The sequence below is a fragment of the Lucilia sericata genome, unplaced genomic scaffold (genome assembly GCF_015586225.1).
Source record: "Lucilia sericata isolate MDLA Ls3-8-SP2 unplaced genomic scaffold, ASM1558622v1 Contig000988F_arrow, whole genome shotgun sequence".
In the NCBI taxonomy this organism is placed as follows: domain Eukaryota; kingdom Metazoa; phylum Arthropoda; class Insecta; order Diptera; family Calliphoridae; genus Lucilia; species Lucilia sericata.
In genome coordinates this window covers 73719-92500 of record NW_023994971.1, presented here as the reverse complement: position 1 = coordinate 92500, position 18782 = coordinate 73719, and the positions used below count along the sequence as shown (strand labels likewise).

The window sequence follows — 18782 nt, the reverse complement described above, 5'->3', positions numbered from 1 at the left end:
AATTGTTTTGGTTTTGTTCAATATTGACTTGTATTCATTCATGATCTTAAAAATATATTATTTAATATAAATACCTTATCAATATGTATGTTTGTATGTGAATTGTTAAATATTAATATTTATGTTAATTTATAAATATATAATTTTTTTTTAAAAACAAATTTTAAAATTTATTTGTGATTTTAAAAGTAGTTGTGTTATTAGATAAACGAAAATATTTTTTTTTTGATCAAGTGGAAAATCACAAAAAGTTTTAAAATGAATTTAAACAAGATATTCTCATTATTTGCACAGAAAAAAAGGAGTTTTAATAGATAAAACACAGTTTTAAAATTGCAATTAGAATTATATTTAGAAAGTGAAGAAAAAAGAGAGGGAAAAAAATTATTAAATAGTTTAACGAATATGTGTGTTTTTGAAAGGGAAATTTAGAAATTTATTTTATTTATATTTAATATTGCAAACTGTCATTTTATAAGGGAAATGATAAAATTATTGAAATTACTTAAGACACACATTTTATTTAGTTTTTTTTTATCATTTTTTATAAAAACTAAAATTGAGAACAATGTTTTATGAAGTTTTTAATAGTAGTAATCTGCTTAAATTTTTTTTTATAAATTACTTCTTTATAATCTCAATAACAAGTTAATAATTGCCAATAAAAATACGAAATAATATTAGATAATAATAATAAAACTATATGAAAATACATATACAATAGAAATGAAAAAAATGAAAACAAAAATAATAAATCACCTCGTTTATGTGTTTTGGCGTGATTTTAATCCATTCCTGATACATGTTGCCTTTAAAAATAATTTCTAGTTTGCTTTTAATAAAAAAAAAAACATTTTCTATATTATGTGTAGATTTTACATAATTCGTTGTTCCACTATTTTTTTTTTTTTTATATTATTATTAATTTAAGAGAGAAAATTTTCTTCAGGTTGTTACAGTTTGTTGTAGAGAAAGTTACCTGTGAGAGGAGTTTGCCTGCCTTTTGGTTTGACATTAACGTTTAGCTGCAGAGTCTGGTTGTTGTTGTTGCTGGTAGTCTTGGTGTCTAGTTCACTTTTTCATGTTTTCCAACTAAAATTACAATAACAGTGTATAAGTATTTTGTATTTTAAAAGAGTTTTTCTTAATAACTTTTAAAATTAATTAAAAATAGTAGTAAAATATTTAATATTAGTGACCTTTTTCTATATAAAAATATTTCAATTTGTATTTATTTAGATTTCATAACCGGTTCCAAAGTGTCATCAAATTAGATAAAAAAAAACTATTGCAAAGATTCGAACTAAAAGTATTGACATAATCCAGACGTACGGTCTTCTAGGTCTAAACCTATTATCCGTATTATAAAAACTTAGGTTAGTTTAATCAGTATCCATTTATCCAAAATAGAAACGTCTAAAAGGGGAGTAATGTCATAATGACGTTCAACTGTATTGCACATAGACGGGTAATGGCAGAGTAGGCTAGACACTTTCCCTTGTCACTTGATTGCTCATGGCTAAACACAGTGTCTTGTACTGATGCATATGAAGAAGAATGGCCCTAATAGCCTCGCATAGGAACAAAATTGACCACATAATGTAGAAGATGGTTTTGTTATACCATATAGTCCTGGATTGCATTGGCATCTTTATTGTTCAGTTCAACAGCTATCCAATTCTAACAATCCACAGGTCATCAATATCACAAAGAAAACGTCTGGCCCAACGAAAATTTTAGTTTACACAATCAATTTAAGAGATTACTAGGCGATTTAAATGTAGCCAAGGAATCCATAGTACGTATTCCCTATTTAGACCATAAGGACCAATGACAAATATGTGGACAATCAGGTCAGAAACCAAGGGGAAATCAACCGAAAATATCAATATCAGAATCTTTTAACAAGAAACCTCAAATCTCTAATTATCTCACTGATAGTAGAAGCTTAACTATCGGCCAGATGCGGTGAACAGCCTTGTAATACCGAAACCTGTAAAGAAGGTGGAGTAATTCCAATTGTCAGGCCCAATGACAAATATGTGGACAATCAGGGCAGAAACCAAGGGGAAATAAACCGAAAATATCAATATCAGAATCTTTTAACAAGAATCTTCAAATCTCTAATTATCTCACTGATAGTAGAAGCTTAACTATCGGCCAGATGCGGTGAGCAGCCTTATAATACCGAAGCCTGTAAAATTGTGAAATCTTAGGGACTCTTTACCACCTACTACAAGAGGAAACGAATATGATGCCATATGAAGAATCATCTCAACTTTAACCTCACACAGCTAGATGTTCCTCCGAGGCATGTCAGGAGGACCTTTGTTTATATGATCTGTTGGATCGATCCTCGTACAGCATTAAACGACATTCATAGTGACGTCATCAATTCCGAGGTGGCAAGAAAGACTAATAATAAACCAGGAAGGAATAAGTAGGAGAGTGAAACCGAATACATATAGAAATTTAAGATGTTCTACTCTTTTGCAGCCCAATTAAGTAATACAATGGGACCAACTTAGATGGACCCAAGTGCTTATGAATCAGCTACTCTCAATACCTATGACTTTCTCATCATACCTATTTATATGTCAATTGAATATTTGATAGATTAAAATATAATTCCCTGTCCATTGTTCGTTTACGATCCACACCTAGAGCGGGCAAAGTATGAATTTCTCATTATACCCATTTAAATGTCAATTGAACATTCTATAGGTCAAAATAAGATGCCCTGACCGTAATTCGTTTACTGTCCCCACCTAGGGCAGGACAATTACATAGAAGATGTGCTATTGTCTCCTCTTCATCTTCATTATGACAGCTCAATTAGCGTTTCAATTAGATAGTTTTAATCTGCTGGAGTAAAGGCCTGTAAAGACGACTAGTTCGGTTCTCGAAAGTTGAGACCTTTCGAGACACTTACTTCACTCTTCAGTGTACTCACAGCTGTCTCCATATTTTTAAATTAGTTCATTTAATGGTAAAACAATATTTCGTAGTTATCATGGTAAACGGTTATGAAATCTTGTAAACATTAATTACTTCGTATTTTGTGCATATTATATTAGTATATGCACTAGTTTTTAAACAAAAAAATATAGAAAAAATATTTATGTATATAATAGTTTGATTAAAAATATATTTATAATTTAAATTATGTTTATTCTATTTTTTTTAATATAGTGTTACCTTTACAAAGCGCTGTCATATCAAATAGAGAGTAGTAGTAGTAGTTCTAATACATTTTCGACAAGTTTAAATATTTTTATCTGTGTGTGTCTGTGTTTATTTTAGCCTCAGAATATAGAATATTATATAACTTTTATACCTAAATAATGTTCACAAAAGATCTGTTGTTTTTGTTAAGCTTGAAAATATTTATTAAAAAAAATACGTTTTTTTAGCAATCAATTACCTTAGAGTATGGCCGGAATGTATATTTAGAAGTGAACGTTTAATTTTAGGTCTTTTGGTTAAAGTGGCAACATTAACGGAGAACATAACGAACGATGAACAAGGTCATCTGTAATCTGTATTCAACAATAATTTAACTGAAAAAATGCAGTTTTTTTCATACATACATAATACATCATATACAGATAAAAATCTATAACTAGAGATTTCTTATGATTTCATATCATTATTATGACTAAAAATACCTGGAGTTTCGTTTTCTTTTTGTGTGGTCAATAACGTGATCATTGGACAGTGTTAGGCTAGTTTGTTTTGTTTTGAGGATAAAAAAAAATTTGGGGATTTGAGGTATGTAGACCTTTAAATATAAAATTTAATTGCAAGAGAAAAAAAACACATGTTAAATAAAGTACCTGGTTTATGAGTGAGCGTTATCTACTGGAAACCAACCAAAATTTATAGCCATATTTTCAGTAACTTTTTTTCTTAAACTTGGCCCTGAGGTGTACTTTAAAATAAGTTTAGAATTTAGTAGCAGCAGTTTTATATAAACTAACAAATTTTATTAATGTTTTAAATTAAATTTTTAATTAGAGGAGAGTACCTGTTGTGATAAAGGACGTCAAAGGCTTAAAGTGTCCCCTTGTGCTTAGAATTATCAGCTGGTAACAATGCAACTTTTATACTTTGTATAAAAGTAGTGTATTTGTGTTTTAATTTTAAATTGTTTAGGCCAACTGCTTGTTTACTTTAAAGATCCAAAGCTTTTTCACTATAATTAATCCACAATTACTCAGTATATATGTAGTTGTAGTACGTTAAAGCAAATTCACACATACAGTTCTTTTAAATTTCTACAAACAATTTGGCTTGTATTTTTTCAACAATCCGTTTTATAGTTTATAAGAATAGTTAAAACATATTTAAATAAATCCTTAAATTTAAAACTACCACACCTAAACATGCACACTATTTTTTTGGTTTTAATAGTTTTACTTGTTTTTTTAATATATTTTCTAACATCAATAGAAAAATCAATGATTGTGTAAAAAAAAAAGAAAAATGAAAAAAACAAGAAATTAATTTGCACTCACCTTGTTTTATGTAGTAAGATCGTTATGACTTTTTCTGTGGTTTAATTTTTTTAAATTGTATTGTTAAAATTGTTTTTTATGATTTTTTTCAAATCATTTAGGTTTTGTTTTTTTTAATAAAGATAAGGGAAGTGTACCTCTAGTTGGTTCTATATGTATATGTTCATAATATGAAGGGAGGAAGGGGGGATCAGCAAGTGTTCCTCTATGCTTTAATAACGACTGCGGCTACGGCTGCGACTATAACGATCACGACTGCTACGATGACTGCGACTACGTGAATGAGAACGGCGGCGATGATGAGATTTATGATGGTCTATAAAATTAAATTATAATGTGAATTTATAGTTGTAATGTGTTATAGAAAGTAGTACTTACGGCGGTGTCTTTCACCGGGATGGTGATGACTGCTACTATGTTCACGGGAACGTCCACGATATTCACGTTCGCGTTCACTGCAAAATAAAGGAAATATAATAATATTTCATTAATTTTCATTTTTTACACGATTTTATTTCAATTCAAGCCTTAATAATCTTCTAGTTTAGTTTTTGTGAAATTCTAGTTCCGTTTTTTTCGAGTTCTCTTAAATTCATGTTTAATTTTAGTATAGTTCTAGTGAGTAATAATTTGGTTCTAGTTCAGCTCTAATTTAGCTCTAGATCAGTTCTAGTTCAGTTCAAGTTCAGTTTTAGTTCTGTTCTAGTTCAGTTATAGTTCAGTTCTAGTTCAGTTCTAGTTCAGTTTTAGTTCAGTTCTAGTTCAGTTCTAGTTCAGTTCTAGTTCAGTTCTAGTTCAGTTCTAGTTCAGTTCTAGTTCAGTTCTAGTTCAGTTCTAGTTCAGTTCTAGTTCAGTTCTAGTTCAGTTCTAGTTCAGTTCTAGTTCAGTTCTAGTTCAGTTCTAGTTCAGTTCTAGTTCAGTTCTAGTTCAGTTCTAGTTCAGTTCTAGTTCAGTTCTAGTTCAGTTCTAGTTCAGTTCTAGTTCAGTTCTAGTTCAGTTCTAGTTCAGTTCTAGTTCAGTTCTAGTTCAGTTCTAGTTCAGTTCTAGTTCAGTTCTAGTTCAGTTCAGTTCAAGTTCAGTTCAAGTTTAGTTCAAGTTCAGTTTAAGTTCAGTTCTAGTTCTAGATCAGTTCTAGTTAAGTTCAGTTCTAGTTCTAGTTCAGTTCAAGTTCAGTTCTAGTTCAGTTCAAGTTCAGTTCTAGTTCAGTTCTAGTTCAGTTCTAGTTCTGTTCTAGTTCAGTTCTAGTTCAGTTCAAGTTCACTTCTAGTTCAGTTCTAGTTCAGTTCTAGTTCAGTTCTAGTTCAGTTCTAGTTCAGTTCTAGTTCAGTTCTAGTTCAGTTCTAGTTCAGTTCTAGATCAGTTCTAGTTCTAGTTCAGTTCTAGTTCAGTTCTAGTTCAGTTCTAGTTCAGTTCTAGTTCAGTTCTAGTTCAGTTCTGGTTCATTTCTAGTTCAGTTCTAGTTCAGTTCTAGTTCAGTTCTAGTTCAGTTCTAGTTCAGTTCTAGTTCTGTTCTAGTTCTGTTCTAGTTCAGTTCTAGTTCAGTTTTGTTTCAGTTCTAGTTCAGTTTTAGTTCAGTTCTAGTTCAGCTCTAGTTCAGTTCTAGTTCAGTTCTAGTTCAGTTCTAGTTCAGTTCTAGTTCAGTTCTAGTTCAGTTCTAGTTCAGTTCTACTTCAGTTCTAGTTCTGTTCTAGTTCTGTTCTAGTTCTGTTCTAGTTCTGTTCTAGTTCTGTTCTAGTTCTGTTCTAGTTCTGTTCTAGTTCTGTTCTAGTTCTGTTCTAGTTCTGTTCTAGTTCTGTTCTAGTTCTGTTCTAGTTCTGTTCTAGTTCTGTTCTAGTTCTGTTCTAGTTCTGTTCTAGTTCTGTTCTAGTTCAGTTCTAGTTCTGTTCTAGTTCTGTTCTAGTTCTGTTCTAGTTCTGTTCTAGTTCTGTTCTAGTTCTGTTCTAGTTCAGTTCTAGTTCAGTTTAAGTTCAGTTCTAGTTCAGTCCAGTTCTAAATATTATCTTTTACAACTTACCGCCTTCGCTCCATATCAAAACTGCGATGTGATGACGATCGTTCATCACGTCTTCTTGAACGATCATCTACTTCACGTTCCTTTTGACGTTGCTCGTGAATCTCCTCGACGGCTTTGCGTAACTTGGAATAACCCAAATGTTGTTTACCCATCAAATGGTCCTCAATACGCTGTTGGGCATCTCCTACAATGAGAAAAGCACCACAAACTTCGCATACCTCCATTTGTTTTTCCGGCATATGACCCATATCTTGCATCCAAGCATTCAATTTCTTGTCTCCCGCCAGACTGGACGCTGTGTCATCATCACTGCGCGGTGATTTACCACCTTCTTCTGTATTGTTCTGTGACGATGGAGAACCTTCAACAATGCCGACCGGCTTTGTTGTTTCAACCGACGAAGGTTTCTCATCTTTATTATTTGACATATTTTCATATTGTGTCACCATATTATCTCTTTCCTCTTTTAGTTGTTCACAGAGTACCATAAGATCTTGGGCCTGATCCACATCACCGCGTGTACCAGCTTCTTCGGCCTCTGCTACCAACTTTTTAATACGGGCATTTAAATTGTTTAATTGTTCACGGTACTTGGACACATGCGACTGGGCTGGCTGGTCCCTTTGCATTAAGGCCAAACGTTGTCTGCCCTTCTGTATTTTACGATCAACATCATTTAACATAGAATTACAAAAATATAAAAATTCATCTTCATATTGCCTTTTGCGCGATGACGGTCTGGCCTCTGCATACTTTTGTTTGGCTTCATCGTCGTGTATACGACCACAAGGTCCTAAATCAGCTCGAGTATTAACAAATAATTCATGCGGACAAAATTTCACTAAATGATATTGACACAACTAGAATATAGAATAAAAACAAGTAATTATAGATTATTTCTTTGACATTTCACAAAATGACCTTGTACTTACATCAGGATCTTCCCAGTTCACCGACTTTAATGTGTATGAAAATAAAAGAAAAAATAAATTAATTTTAGCAAACAAAATTTGTGTGTATAATAATTACTTTGGGAGCTTCCGATGGATGTAAATTTCTGTTTCTACCCATCAATTCGTCTAACATTTGTCGTGCGGCGTCCACCATTTTGTATGTATTTTATTATAAATTCACTATTATTTTATTAAATATTGTTTATTTATTATAAATTAACTGATATTTTGTTTTTTTCTATAAATTTTCTAACAATTTTTTGTTATTTTACACGTTTTTGCCGAATTTTTCTGCCGCTTGTCCTAATCGCCACCGTAGTGAAACTATCCAGAGCCCTGCGCCAACAAATATTAACGACGGCGGCGTCTGACACTAAAAATATAGGCGGCGACTTAAAATCGACTATAAGCCGGCTAAGTTTTCAAATACGTTTAGTTTTTAAATTTTCAACGATTTTAATAAAAACGGAATCCGAGAGATCAAAAAGTGGGGTTTTGGATGCAAATATATTGTTTATAACAAAAAAAAAAAAAAAAATAGAGCAAGCACAAAAGTTGTGTTAGAAATTATGCAGGGATGGATAAAAAATTATTAAAAATTAAAAACAAATCTTTTCACCAAGTTTTATGAGGATCGGCCTACATTTTACCCTAAACCCATAAAAAACATCTTGCAGAAAATCAGTTTCTAAAAAATTTTAAACTCTTTTTCAGTTAAAATATGTTTATTTTTCTGAATTCTACGTTCAAATAAAAATTCGATTTGCAGAACACCAAATTCGGTTTTAAAAGTTTCTCCGTTTTGAAACCGATTCGATTTACAGAACAGTAGGGTGATCGATTATTCGTCATTTTCCAAAAACCGGTTTTCGAATAGTTCGAATAGTTAACAATAGTTTTTCATTATAAATAACAAAATATATTTTAATTTGAAAAAAATCAACGTTTAAATTTAAATTTGATGAATAAAACATATCCCGAACTGATTATAAATACATAATTTACATTATTTTTTTAATGTAAAAAATGGAAAAAAGTGGGACACTTTTGTTAAACATAGCCTATTCTAAAATCCCTGTTTAGACAATTTCCATAGGCATTAAAACAATTCCATAATATTTTATACGCAAATTAATTATTGTAATTGGAATATAATCTTAAGATTGATAAAATTGTATCCAATAAATTTTACAAATTAAATTTTTTAATTAATCAGGAAAATCAAAAAGTTCAACCAAAGGTGCATTAGAGAAATATACTCTATTTCCAGGACTCCAATATTTTTAAAAGATTGGCTGTATTATTATTTACTTCAAAATTTAAGTAATCTTTGAATACAAAGCAAAAAAAAAGTATTCGAAACCGATTTTTAAAAAGTAAAAAAAAATTAACATTTAGAAAAAAATCGACAATGGTAAAGCACAAAAAACCGGTTTTAATGTCAAAAATTACTTTTTGTAGAACGAAAATGTACCAAAAAGTCCTCTTTTATAGGTTCTCACCTAATCCGGGCCCTACATGCTAAACTTCATGTTTCTATGTTCAATATTATAGAAAATTCAAAAAGTACCTTTTGTAGAACGAAAAAGTAACAAAACGTCCCCTTTTATAGGTTCCCACTTAATCCAGGCTCTACATACTGCCGGTCCACACTAGGAAACTATTTTTGAGAAACTTTTGATTTTGCGTGAGAGAGAAAGAAATAACATTCATTTATCTCGCGGTACGGAGTTTCCCGAACTCGGAAACTCGTTTTGTTTTGTTATTCTTCCCATTCGTACAAAAACAAATCAATGCAATTAACACGTAGTTTCTGAAACAAAAGTTTTCACCTATGTGTAGACATTAAGGAAACTTTTAAAAGAGAATTAAGAAAAAGTTTTTCAACTAAAGTTTCTGTGTGTGGACCGGCACATACTTAATTTCATGTTTCTAGGTTCAAAACTACGTTTTGAAGTACGAAAAAGAACCAAAAAGTCCCCTTTTATAGGTTCTCACCTAATCAAGGCCCTACATGCTAAGTTTCATGTTTCTAGGTTCAATATTAAAGAAAATTCAAAAAGTACCTTTTGTAGAACGAAAATGTATCAAAAAGTCCTTTTTTATAGGTTCTCACCTAATCCGGACTCTACAAAATTAATTTCATCTTTCTAGCCAATACTGCTTCTTTCATAACTGTTGTTCTTGCTTTACTTTTTTTTATAAACAAGTAATACAATAACAAAATTTACTTTTTTGTTATGTGTTTTGTTTATTGTTTTTATCTGTACATGAACGAAAAATCTCAATTTTCGATGAAATTTCCAGAGGTAGTTTCAGATTTTTGCTATCTTCCTTATTTATGGGCCGAATTTGCTGATTTTAACTAGCGTTCTATTCGACCGTATGTCTGATAGAATAATTGAAAATTCGGATCTCTCAGATATCTGGAATCTTCTGAAAACTGATTTCAACATACATACGGACAGACAGACGGACAGGGCTAAATCGTCTCCGCTATCTATAAGGATCCAGAATATATATACTTTATAGGGTTGGAAAATTATATTATAAAAATTTCAAACGGAATGACAAACTTATATACATATATCCTTCTTACGAAGGTGAAGGGTATAATAATTAACAAGTAAGAGTGTTTTATTCGGCTATGCCGAATCTTAAATACGCACCATCAAATCATATGTCGTAAAAAAACAAAATTTCGGAAGTGGTCATATACATATATGTATATGTACTTTGATCAATAGGTTAATATGAACGTCAGCGTGATTTTCGGAATAGGAACTTCAATGTGGGATTGGTCAATAATGGACCAAATTCTCCATAATTTAAAGTAATTTCTTTTTTATTCTACAATAATTCATCACAATGATAACTTTTGGAATGATGTATTAGCTATAAATTGATTTTTTGTAAGAAGGTTATATTGCCGGACACATCCTGATAATTTTAGGCTTCATAAATATAGGTTTCAGTTCCTAGCAGCACATTTTGTATCTGTTGAATATAACATCAAATATTTCCCATAGTTCTAACTTTTTTTAATAAATTATTTTTTACGCGTAACACATGCCCTTCGACGATCACGACACATTACATTTCGTTCCACTACTTTGTTCCATAAAGATTTTTTTCTTCCATGGTACATCTACCCCGAAAAATCTGTACAAAAATAATTTATTAAAAAAGTTAAGAACTATAGGAAATATTTGGTGATATATTTTACAGATACCAAATGTGCTAACCTAATGGCCAGCACTGTACATATATTAGGAAACAGACTCAAGTACATCAAGTGAACGGAAGGAATACCTTTTATAAATGATTCATATAGTGTGCCACTCTAAGGGATCTAAAGTCGACATAGTTAGTTAGTTAGTTAGTTTGAAAGAAGGATGTATATACACCAAATCCGAAGAAATACACCTAGGCCTCTATCGGGCCTGTTGTGCGCTCCTTAACCAGTGCCTCAGGTGGGAATCGAACCCACCACCTCCGGTCTACCAGACTAGAACACCAACCACTAACCTACCGGAGGCCGACATAGAAACCACAATGGTTCCGCATCCAAGCATTGCAATTATACAGCAAACACCAATATTTTGCCCAAATAACATCTAAAGAAACCTTGTTGACTACCTATCAAACGATTGGCCGGTCAGTGGTAAACTACGCAGCGCCAGTGTGGACACCTAGAGTTAGCGACACGCAATGGAAGAAGCTTCAAAGCTGTCAAAACGCAGCCCTAAGAACGGTGACAGGCTGCATTCAAATGACATGCGAAGAACATCTGCATGACGAAACGAAGATGCTTTCAGTTAAGGAACATAACATCATGCTGTCAAAGCAGTTCCTACTGGGATGTCATCGGAGGGGCCACCCTAACCACCATTTAACGGAGTTAGAACCCCCCCCCGAGGCATGTCAGGAAAGATCTTCGTATGTATGAGAGTGACATCCAAGAACACCTGGATGATATAGAGGACGAAAGCTCATACAGGACAGCTTTGAATACTATCAATCAACAGGCGGTGGAAGACTCCATCAATTGCCACCGCGATAGTATAATACTGGGAGGTCGTCCACCACCCGTTGCAAACGAGGAACGTTGGATGCGGCTCGTCTACTGGGTTTAGATCTAACGGAGTTGGATAACCAGAGCGAAGAAGAAGAAGAGTAGGGAATAATGTTTAAATATATATACGTGTAATTTCAGGTGTCGCTGCTACAACAACAACAACAACCATGGGTATATGGTAGTGATTCTGCTGAGATCATTGGTATAATAATAAGTATGTATTCTTGTGGTAACCCCTGGATACGGCAATCAGCGTCCGTCCATTGCCTCTAGGTGATAATATACCATGTCACCACTAGCCGAGTTTTATAAATGAGTAGTTGTATAAAAAGGTAAGGACCGTGTCATAAAATATATATACACACTATACTATAGTAGAAACAAAAAGTCGATTTATCGACTAACAATTTCGAAAGTTTTATTTCAACTAAATTCTTGTTATTTTCTGGTGTAGTTCTAGATTTGTTATAGTGTAATTTTAGATTAGTTCAAGTATTGTTTTGTTCTGGTTCAGTTCTAATTAATTTCTAGCTTAGATTTACTCCTGTTCTAGTTATCTTCTAGTTCAATTCTAATTTAATTCAGTTCTAGTTCAATTCTAGTTTAGTTCTAGTTCAGTTTAAGTTGAGTTTAAGTTCAGCTCAAGTTCAATTCTAGTTTATTTCTTTTCTAGTTTACTGCTTGTTTAGTTCTAGTTTAATTCAGTTCAAGTTCTCTTTTGATTCAGTTCTAGTTTAGTTCTACTTCAGTTTTAGTTCAATTCCACTTTAGTTTTAGTTTTCTTTTGATTCAATTCTGGCTTAGTTCTGTTTTAGTTCTCTTTTGATTCAGTTCTACTTTAGTTATACTTCAGTTCTGGTTCCGTTCTAGATCAGTTCTATTTAATTTTTAGCTTAGATCTACTCCTGTTCTAATTATCTTCTAGTTTTGTGCTACATATTTCTGTTTTAGTTAAATTCAAATTTATTTCTATTTCAGTTCTTGTTCAGTTGTAGTTCAGTTCTAGTTTATTTCAATTCTAGTTCAGTTTCAGTTCAGTTCTAGTTTAGTTCCTGTTCAGTTCTAGTTTAGTTCTAGTTCAGTCTTAGTTTAATTCTAGTTCAGTTTTGGTTCAGTTATAGTTTAGTTCTAGTTCAGTTTAAGTTCAGTTTTAGTTTAGTTCTAGTTCAGTTCAATTTTAGTTCTACTACTGTTCTATTTCAGTTTAAGTTCAGTTCTAGTTTAGGACTACTTCTGTTCTAGACAGTTCTAGTTTAGGTCTAGTTTACTTCTAGTTCAGTCAGTTCTAGTTTAGTTTAGTTTAGTTTAGTTCTAGTTCAGTTTTAGTTTAGTACTAGTTCAGTCTTAGTTTAATTCTAGTTCAGTTTTGGTTCAGTTATAGTTTAGTTCTAGTTTAGTTCAGTTCTAGTTCAGTTTTAGTTTAGTTCTAGTTCAGTTCAATTTTAGTTCTACTACTGTTCTATTTCAGTTTAAGTTCAGTTGTAGTTTAGGTCTACTTCTGTTCTAGACAGTTCTAGTTTAAGTCTAGTTTACTTCTAGTTCAGTTCTAGTTTAGTTCTAGTTCAGTTTTTGCTTAGTTCTACTTCAGTTCCAGTTCAGTTGAGTTCCAGTTCTGCTCTAGTTCCGTTCTAGCTCAATTCTAGTTTAGTTCTACAATATAAAAATGACAACAACCAGTTTTTTTGTTGATAACAAATAAAAAACATTATATATCTTTATTTATTTACTTTTAAGAATAATATTATTTTACTTCTTTTTTTAACAAATTTAATTTTAGTTTTTTAATTGTCTAAAATTCCAATTCACTTGAGTTACAATTACGCCTAAAATATATGTAGTTAATATTACTTTACAGACGACTGCAGTCTTTAAAGCTTTCTTGTAATCTTCCCTTATTGTGTGTTGTTGTTCTTGTTCTTTTTATACTTAAATTTTAGATTTAAATTGGATTTAATTTGTATGTTTTGTTTTCTTGTATTTTAAATTAATTTAGTAAAAAAAGAATCTAATATAATTTTATTTTTAAATACATAATAGTACATGTAGTTAATAAATGTTTTTTTTTTTGTTGTAGTTCATTTAGCCATATTTTTGTATATATAATAAGAAATTTTATATTTTTTTAGTTTATCTGCTGAAAATATTTTAAAGTTTGAAATATTCTCAACTTAAGAAAAATCTGACTTAAATACTAAAATGTATAATATTATTTATTTATATAGTTTTATTATTACATTTGTTGGTTTATAATTTCTATAATAATAGTTAATTTCATATTTTTTTTATATAATATTTTTTACAAATTCACAGTTTATATCATAAAAATATCTTAAACTTAGTCTTAAAAGAATTTTAATATTTCGACAATTTGAGCAATTAGCACCGATGTTGCCACAACCATTGACCATCATCATGGGATTTGTAGTTTTAACACTAGAAATCACCATGCAAGTGTTGCTACTACTACTAATATGCCTGGAAGTCGTAGTGGGTGTAAGAGAAGTATTGATGTTGGTGTCCATTTGTTTGGTTATGGTCATGTTATCGATAGTAATTGTTTCATTATTAGCATTATCATAATCTTTATCATCATCATTGTATTGGTTTTGAACTCTTGGAATTCCATGTTTTTTAAATTCATAATAATTATAATCTAGTTGTTGTCTATTATATTGCAATTGCTGTTCTGGTTGATGTTGCTTATCATTTTCACAGTTTATTTTTGTTGCCTTGGCTTTTGTTTTTCTTGCATTATTATTATAATATGTTTTTAAGTTTTTATCCTCCGCTTCTGTTTTCATCATCTTTATCTTCATCATCGACATTTCTGTTTCTATTGTTGCTGGCATTGATGTCTTTTCTCCGACTGACATGTTGGCCATCATCGTTGACGTTAAATGTCTATTGATTAGTGCAATATATCAGACGCATATTGCACATTGCTAGTGGCAGTGTTCAGTGACATCAACAATCACTGACTTTTTCCAGCAGAATAGGAAATAGCCGACACCGGCTCCCAAAACTACCGCTATACAAAGCCAAACATTGTAGGTCATGAAAATCAACATCAACAGGAATGATACAGTGACCTGCACTATATGTAAAAATGTCTGGAAGAAATGATGTAACGAAAACATCGTGGGACTGCAAAGTTTATATAAATCGGAGGTAAGAAGAAAAAATAAAAAAGAAAAATAATATTAATAAAATGAATTTTGTTTAATATAAAGATATTTAAACTTAAATTAATAACTTTAACGTATATGTACAATGGATGAAGGTTTAAGTTTTCTATATCGTGTTAACACGGTAATCGAAAACTTTTCGTCAGGAAATAAAAGATTATCGCAACAACGATCAAATCATATTGGAATTATATATTTAACCAATACTTTTAAAATAAACAGAACTATAATTAAATTCTACCTCAAATCTAGTTTAATTCGTTTCCATTTCAGTTCGAGTTCAGATCAAGTTCATTTCAATTTCTTGCTCAGTTCCAGTTCATTTCTAGTTCAGTTCAATTTTAATTCTAGCTCAGATCTGGTTCAGTTCAAGTTCAATTCTAGTTCATTTATAGTTTACTTCTAATTCAGACCTAGTATAATTCTAGTTCAGTTCTAGTTCAATTCTAGTTCAGTTTTAGATCATCTTTAGTTCTGTTCTAGTTTTGTTCTAGTTCTGCTCTAATTCTGTTCTAATTCTGTTCTAATTCTGTTGTAGTTCTGTTCTAATTCTGTTTTGTTCTAGTTCAGTTCCAGTTTATTTCTAATTCAGTTCTAGTTCAGTTCTAGTTCTGTTCTAGTTCTGTTCTAGTTCTGTTCTAGTTCTGTTCTAGTTATGTTCTAGTTCTGTTCTAGTTCTGTTCTAGTTCTGTTCTAGTTCTGTTCTAGTTCTGTTCTAGTTCTGTTCTAGTTCTGTTCTAGTTCTGTTCTAGTTCTGTTCTAGTTCTGTTCTAGTTCTGTTCTAGTTCAGTTTTAGTTCTGTTCTAATTCAGTTCTAGTTCTGTTCTAGTTCTGTTCTAGTTCTGTTCTAGTTCTGTTCTAGTTCTGTTCTAGTTCTGTTCTAGTTCTGTTCTAGTTCTGTTCTAGTTCTGTTCTAGTTCTGTTCTAGTTCAGTTCTAGTTCAGTTCTAGTTCAGTTCTAGTTCAGTTCTAGTTCAGTTCTAGTTCAGTTCTAGTTCAGTTCTAGTTCAGTTCTAGTTCAGTTCTAGTTCAGTTCTAGTTCAGTTCTAGTTCAGTTCTAGTTCAGTTCTAGTTCAGTTCTAGTTCAGTTCTAGTTCAGTTCTAGTTCAGTTCTAGTTCAGTTCTAGTTCAGTTCTAGTTCAGTTCTAGTTCAGTTCTAGTTCAGTTCTAGTTCAGTTCTAGTTCAGTTCTAGTTCAGTTCTAGTTCAGTTCTAGTTCAGTTCTAGTTCAGTTCTAGTTCAGTTCTAGTTCAGTTCTAGTTCAGTTCTAGTTCAGTTCTAGTTCAGTTCTAGTTCAGTTCTAGTTCAGTTCTAGTTCAGTTCTAGTTCAGTTCTAGTTCAGTTCTAGTTCAGTTCTAGTTCTAGTTCAGTTCTAGTTCAGTTCTAGTTCAGTTCTAGTTCAGTTCTAGTTCAGTTCTAGTTCAGTTCTAGTTCAGTTCTAGTTCAGTTCTAGTTCAGTTCTAGTTCAGTTCTAGTTCAGTTCTAGTGCAGTTCTAATTCAGTTCTAATTCTGTTCTATTACAGTTCTATTTCAGTTCTAGTTCGGTACTAGTTCAGTTTTAGTTCTGTTTAAGTTTATTTCTAGTTCCGTTTAAGTTCATTTCTAGTTCAAGTTAAATTTTGTTTCCGTTCTACAATTTTTCTTCAACTTTGAACTTTCATCTGTTTCTTAGGATTCCAAGAGATTCTCGAGAATTTATGTGCAGAAAATAAACCACGCAAATACCACATTAGAGTATTACTATAATCGATTTTTTTATTATACTAAAAAAATAAAGAGAACAAATACAATAAAAATTTCTAACATACGTAAGTAAAGCATACTTTTGGTTATTAGGAATTCCTATAAAACACTTGCATATTTATAGGGACATATTTAAAGAGGTTACTGAGAATAGTAAGAAAATAGAAAATAAGGAAGAAAACAAATATTCAACACTTGTTGCTGACATTTTATAGAAGTATAAGAAAAATAGTAATGGGACAGGAACTGAAGACAAAAGGGGAGTAATATTTCCTAATTTTTAGATCTTAATAAAAATTATCCTTTTCGTAATTTGTAATTTTGTGGTTGGTCTTGTAATTTTGCAACTTTTTTTATACAACAACTACAATAATAATCAAAATTGTTACTTTTGAAGCATTGCGAGGGTAGTCAAAAGAGGTGTTAGACAAATAGAGAACCATTTTGTTGATTTGTTTTTAAGAGCGAATATACTTTGTTTATCTTATAAGTTTAATCTTTATATAGTTTTGGTATTTAATGAGATTTTATTAACAAGGTACTTGACTATAACAGTTTTAGTTCAGTTCTAATCGGTGACATATTACTTTGTAATCATTGTTACACTATTAATTAGAGGTTGAAGTACTCGTTAAATTAAGTATGTCGTAATGATTACACAAGTGCTTAGAGATTGATTATAATGTTTATAGAGATTATAAGGATTAGGAGTATAAATACAATCTTACAGCTACGGAGACGGAATTGTTTTATATTGAGTTTTGATAACTTAAATCTTAAAAGAAATCCGCACAAAATTAAAATGTATTTTAATTTGTTTACGAATTTTCTCTCATTTGCATTTAGAGTTGCCGTGCCATTCATATTTTCTATGAGCAAAAAAAATGTTTAACATTTTTCTGTGAATGCCAAGAAAGAAGAACGGAAAATAAACTATGAGATACAAAAACAAATTATTATAATAAAAATAAAATTGCTAAAAATCCGCAACTACAGCGGCATTCTATTTAATTAGTATTTTCTTTTGGAACCAGAAAACACATCCGCCTCCGCAAGTTTGTATTTCTGATAGAATTCCTAATCTTTTGGAAATCAATAGAAATTTTATTAAAAAAATGTATTTTTAAAGTTTAATGAGCTTAAACTTATTTAAAATTTCTTCCTTATTATAATCTTTGTATTTGCAACTTTATGCATGATTTTATTCTGCAAATATTTCAAATTTATAAAAAAAAGCATATCTGATTGATAGACACGTGTTAGATTATATATGTACATCAAATAAAATAGAAAACTACGTAACACATTTTATCAATGACAATTTCAATAAAAGGAAATAAAAAGATTTGTGTGATAACTTTAACGTATATTTGTATGACTAATTTGCGAAATAAGTTAACTTCAAAGACTCAGCAATTATTGGAAATAGTTAGGAAAAGATTACATTCTATTTGTTATTTAATACACTTTATAATTTATCATAGTATTAAAGTATAAAAAAATAAAAAGTATGGTATAAGTACCATTTTATAAAGATCAGATTTTGGAATTGTTCTGCAACTTGATTCGAAAGTAAAAAATAATAAAATAATTCTTTTGAATCGTCTGTCATATGGTGTAACCTCTAAGGGTTCAATGTTCCTTTACTATAAACATTCATCGCTTTAATATAAATCGAATTTAAAATAACAAGAATTCTAAATCATTTGTATTCTATTCAATTCTAATGTCAAAAAGTGGAGTTAGCCATTTTGTTACATTAACCCTTCCTATACAAATACATATTTATTCAAAAAAATTCCACTCAAATACTCAATAGATTACACATGTACAAGGAGAATTTAAAAGAATATTTTTACAAAAAAAGGAAAATTTTTAAAATTCCTAGAATTAGTTAACAAAAAACTATAATCAACACAATGCAAAATTTCACACAAAAGTACACATAAAAGAAAATAATACAAATACATGTAAATATGTAATTAAATTAAATATTTATGCTTATACAAAAGGATTAAAGATTTATCCCCAATGTTCATAATAAATTGATTAAAGTTTTACAAAACAAACAGAAAAGAATCCAAAAGAAATTTTGATAAATTGTTATAAAAAATTCCTTAGTATTTTATTAAGTACTTTTTAATGGGATTTGAATTGAAATTTTATGCACAAGAGACGAAGTCAATTATTTTTATCTTAACAAAGTCGATAAATCGATTATCTTGTAAGAAATTCGGATTCGGTATTAGATCATTTAGGGTAAATATATAGCAGACGAATTAGGTAGTCAATA

At 30.7% G+C, this 18782-nt stretch overlaps 2 protein-coding genes across 11 annotated transcripts in view; both read right to left on the bottom strand.

The window, feature by feature from the left end:
• Window positions 1–865: 865 nt before the first annotated feature.
• On the bottom strand, window positions 866–7837 carry LOC119609473 (luc7-like protein 3). 8 transcript variants are annotated; one of them, XM_037964287.1, is made up of 9 exons: window positions 7561–7817; window positions 7464–7487; window positions 6532–7391; window positions 4896–4972; window positions 4518–4833; window positions 3837–4195; window positions 3669–3781; window positions 3199–3560; window positions 866–1092 (listed from the first exon to the last, which is right to left on the bottom strand). In XM_037964287.1, exons 1-5 carry the CDS (start codon window positions 7636–7638, stop codon window positions 4730–4732), a joined length of 1143 nt encoding a protein of 380 aa, XP_037820215.1. In that variant the 5' UTR covers window positions 7639–7817; the 3' UTR covers window positions 866–1092; window positions 3199–3560; window positions 3669–3781; window positions 3837–4195; window positions 4518–4729. The 8 variants fall into 8 exon arrangements, with proteins under 8 accessions (XP_037820215.1, XP_037820211.1, XP_037820213.1 ...); XM_037964283.1 differs by having other exon boundaries at window positions 3199–3359; window positions 3425–4195; XM_037964285.1 differs by having other exon boundaries at window positions 3199–3337; window positions 3425–4195.
• Window positions 7838–13618: 5781 nt separating this feature from the next.
• Window positions 13619–18782, bottom strand: part of LOC119609472 (high affinity copper uptake protein 1) — a 70008-nt gene continuing 64844 nt past the window's right edge. For all 3 annotated transcript variants that reach the window (XM_037964277.1, XM_037964279.1, XM_037964278.1), the window contains one exon: window positions 13619–14706. In XM_037964277.1, the coding sequence (XP_037820205.1) occupies window positions 14505–14706 (202 nt within the window). In that variant the 3' untranslated portion in view covers window positions 13619–14504. The remainder of the gene's footprint in view (window positions 14707–18782) is intronic.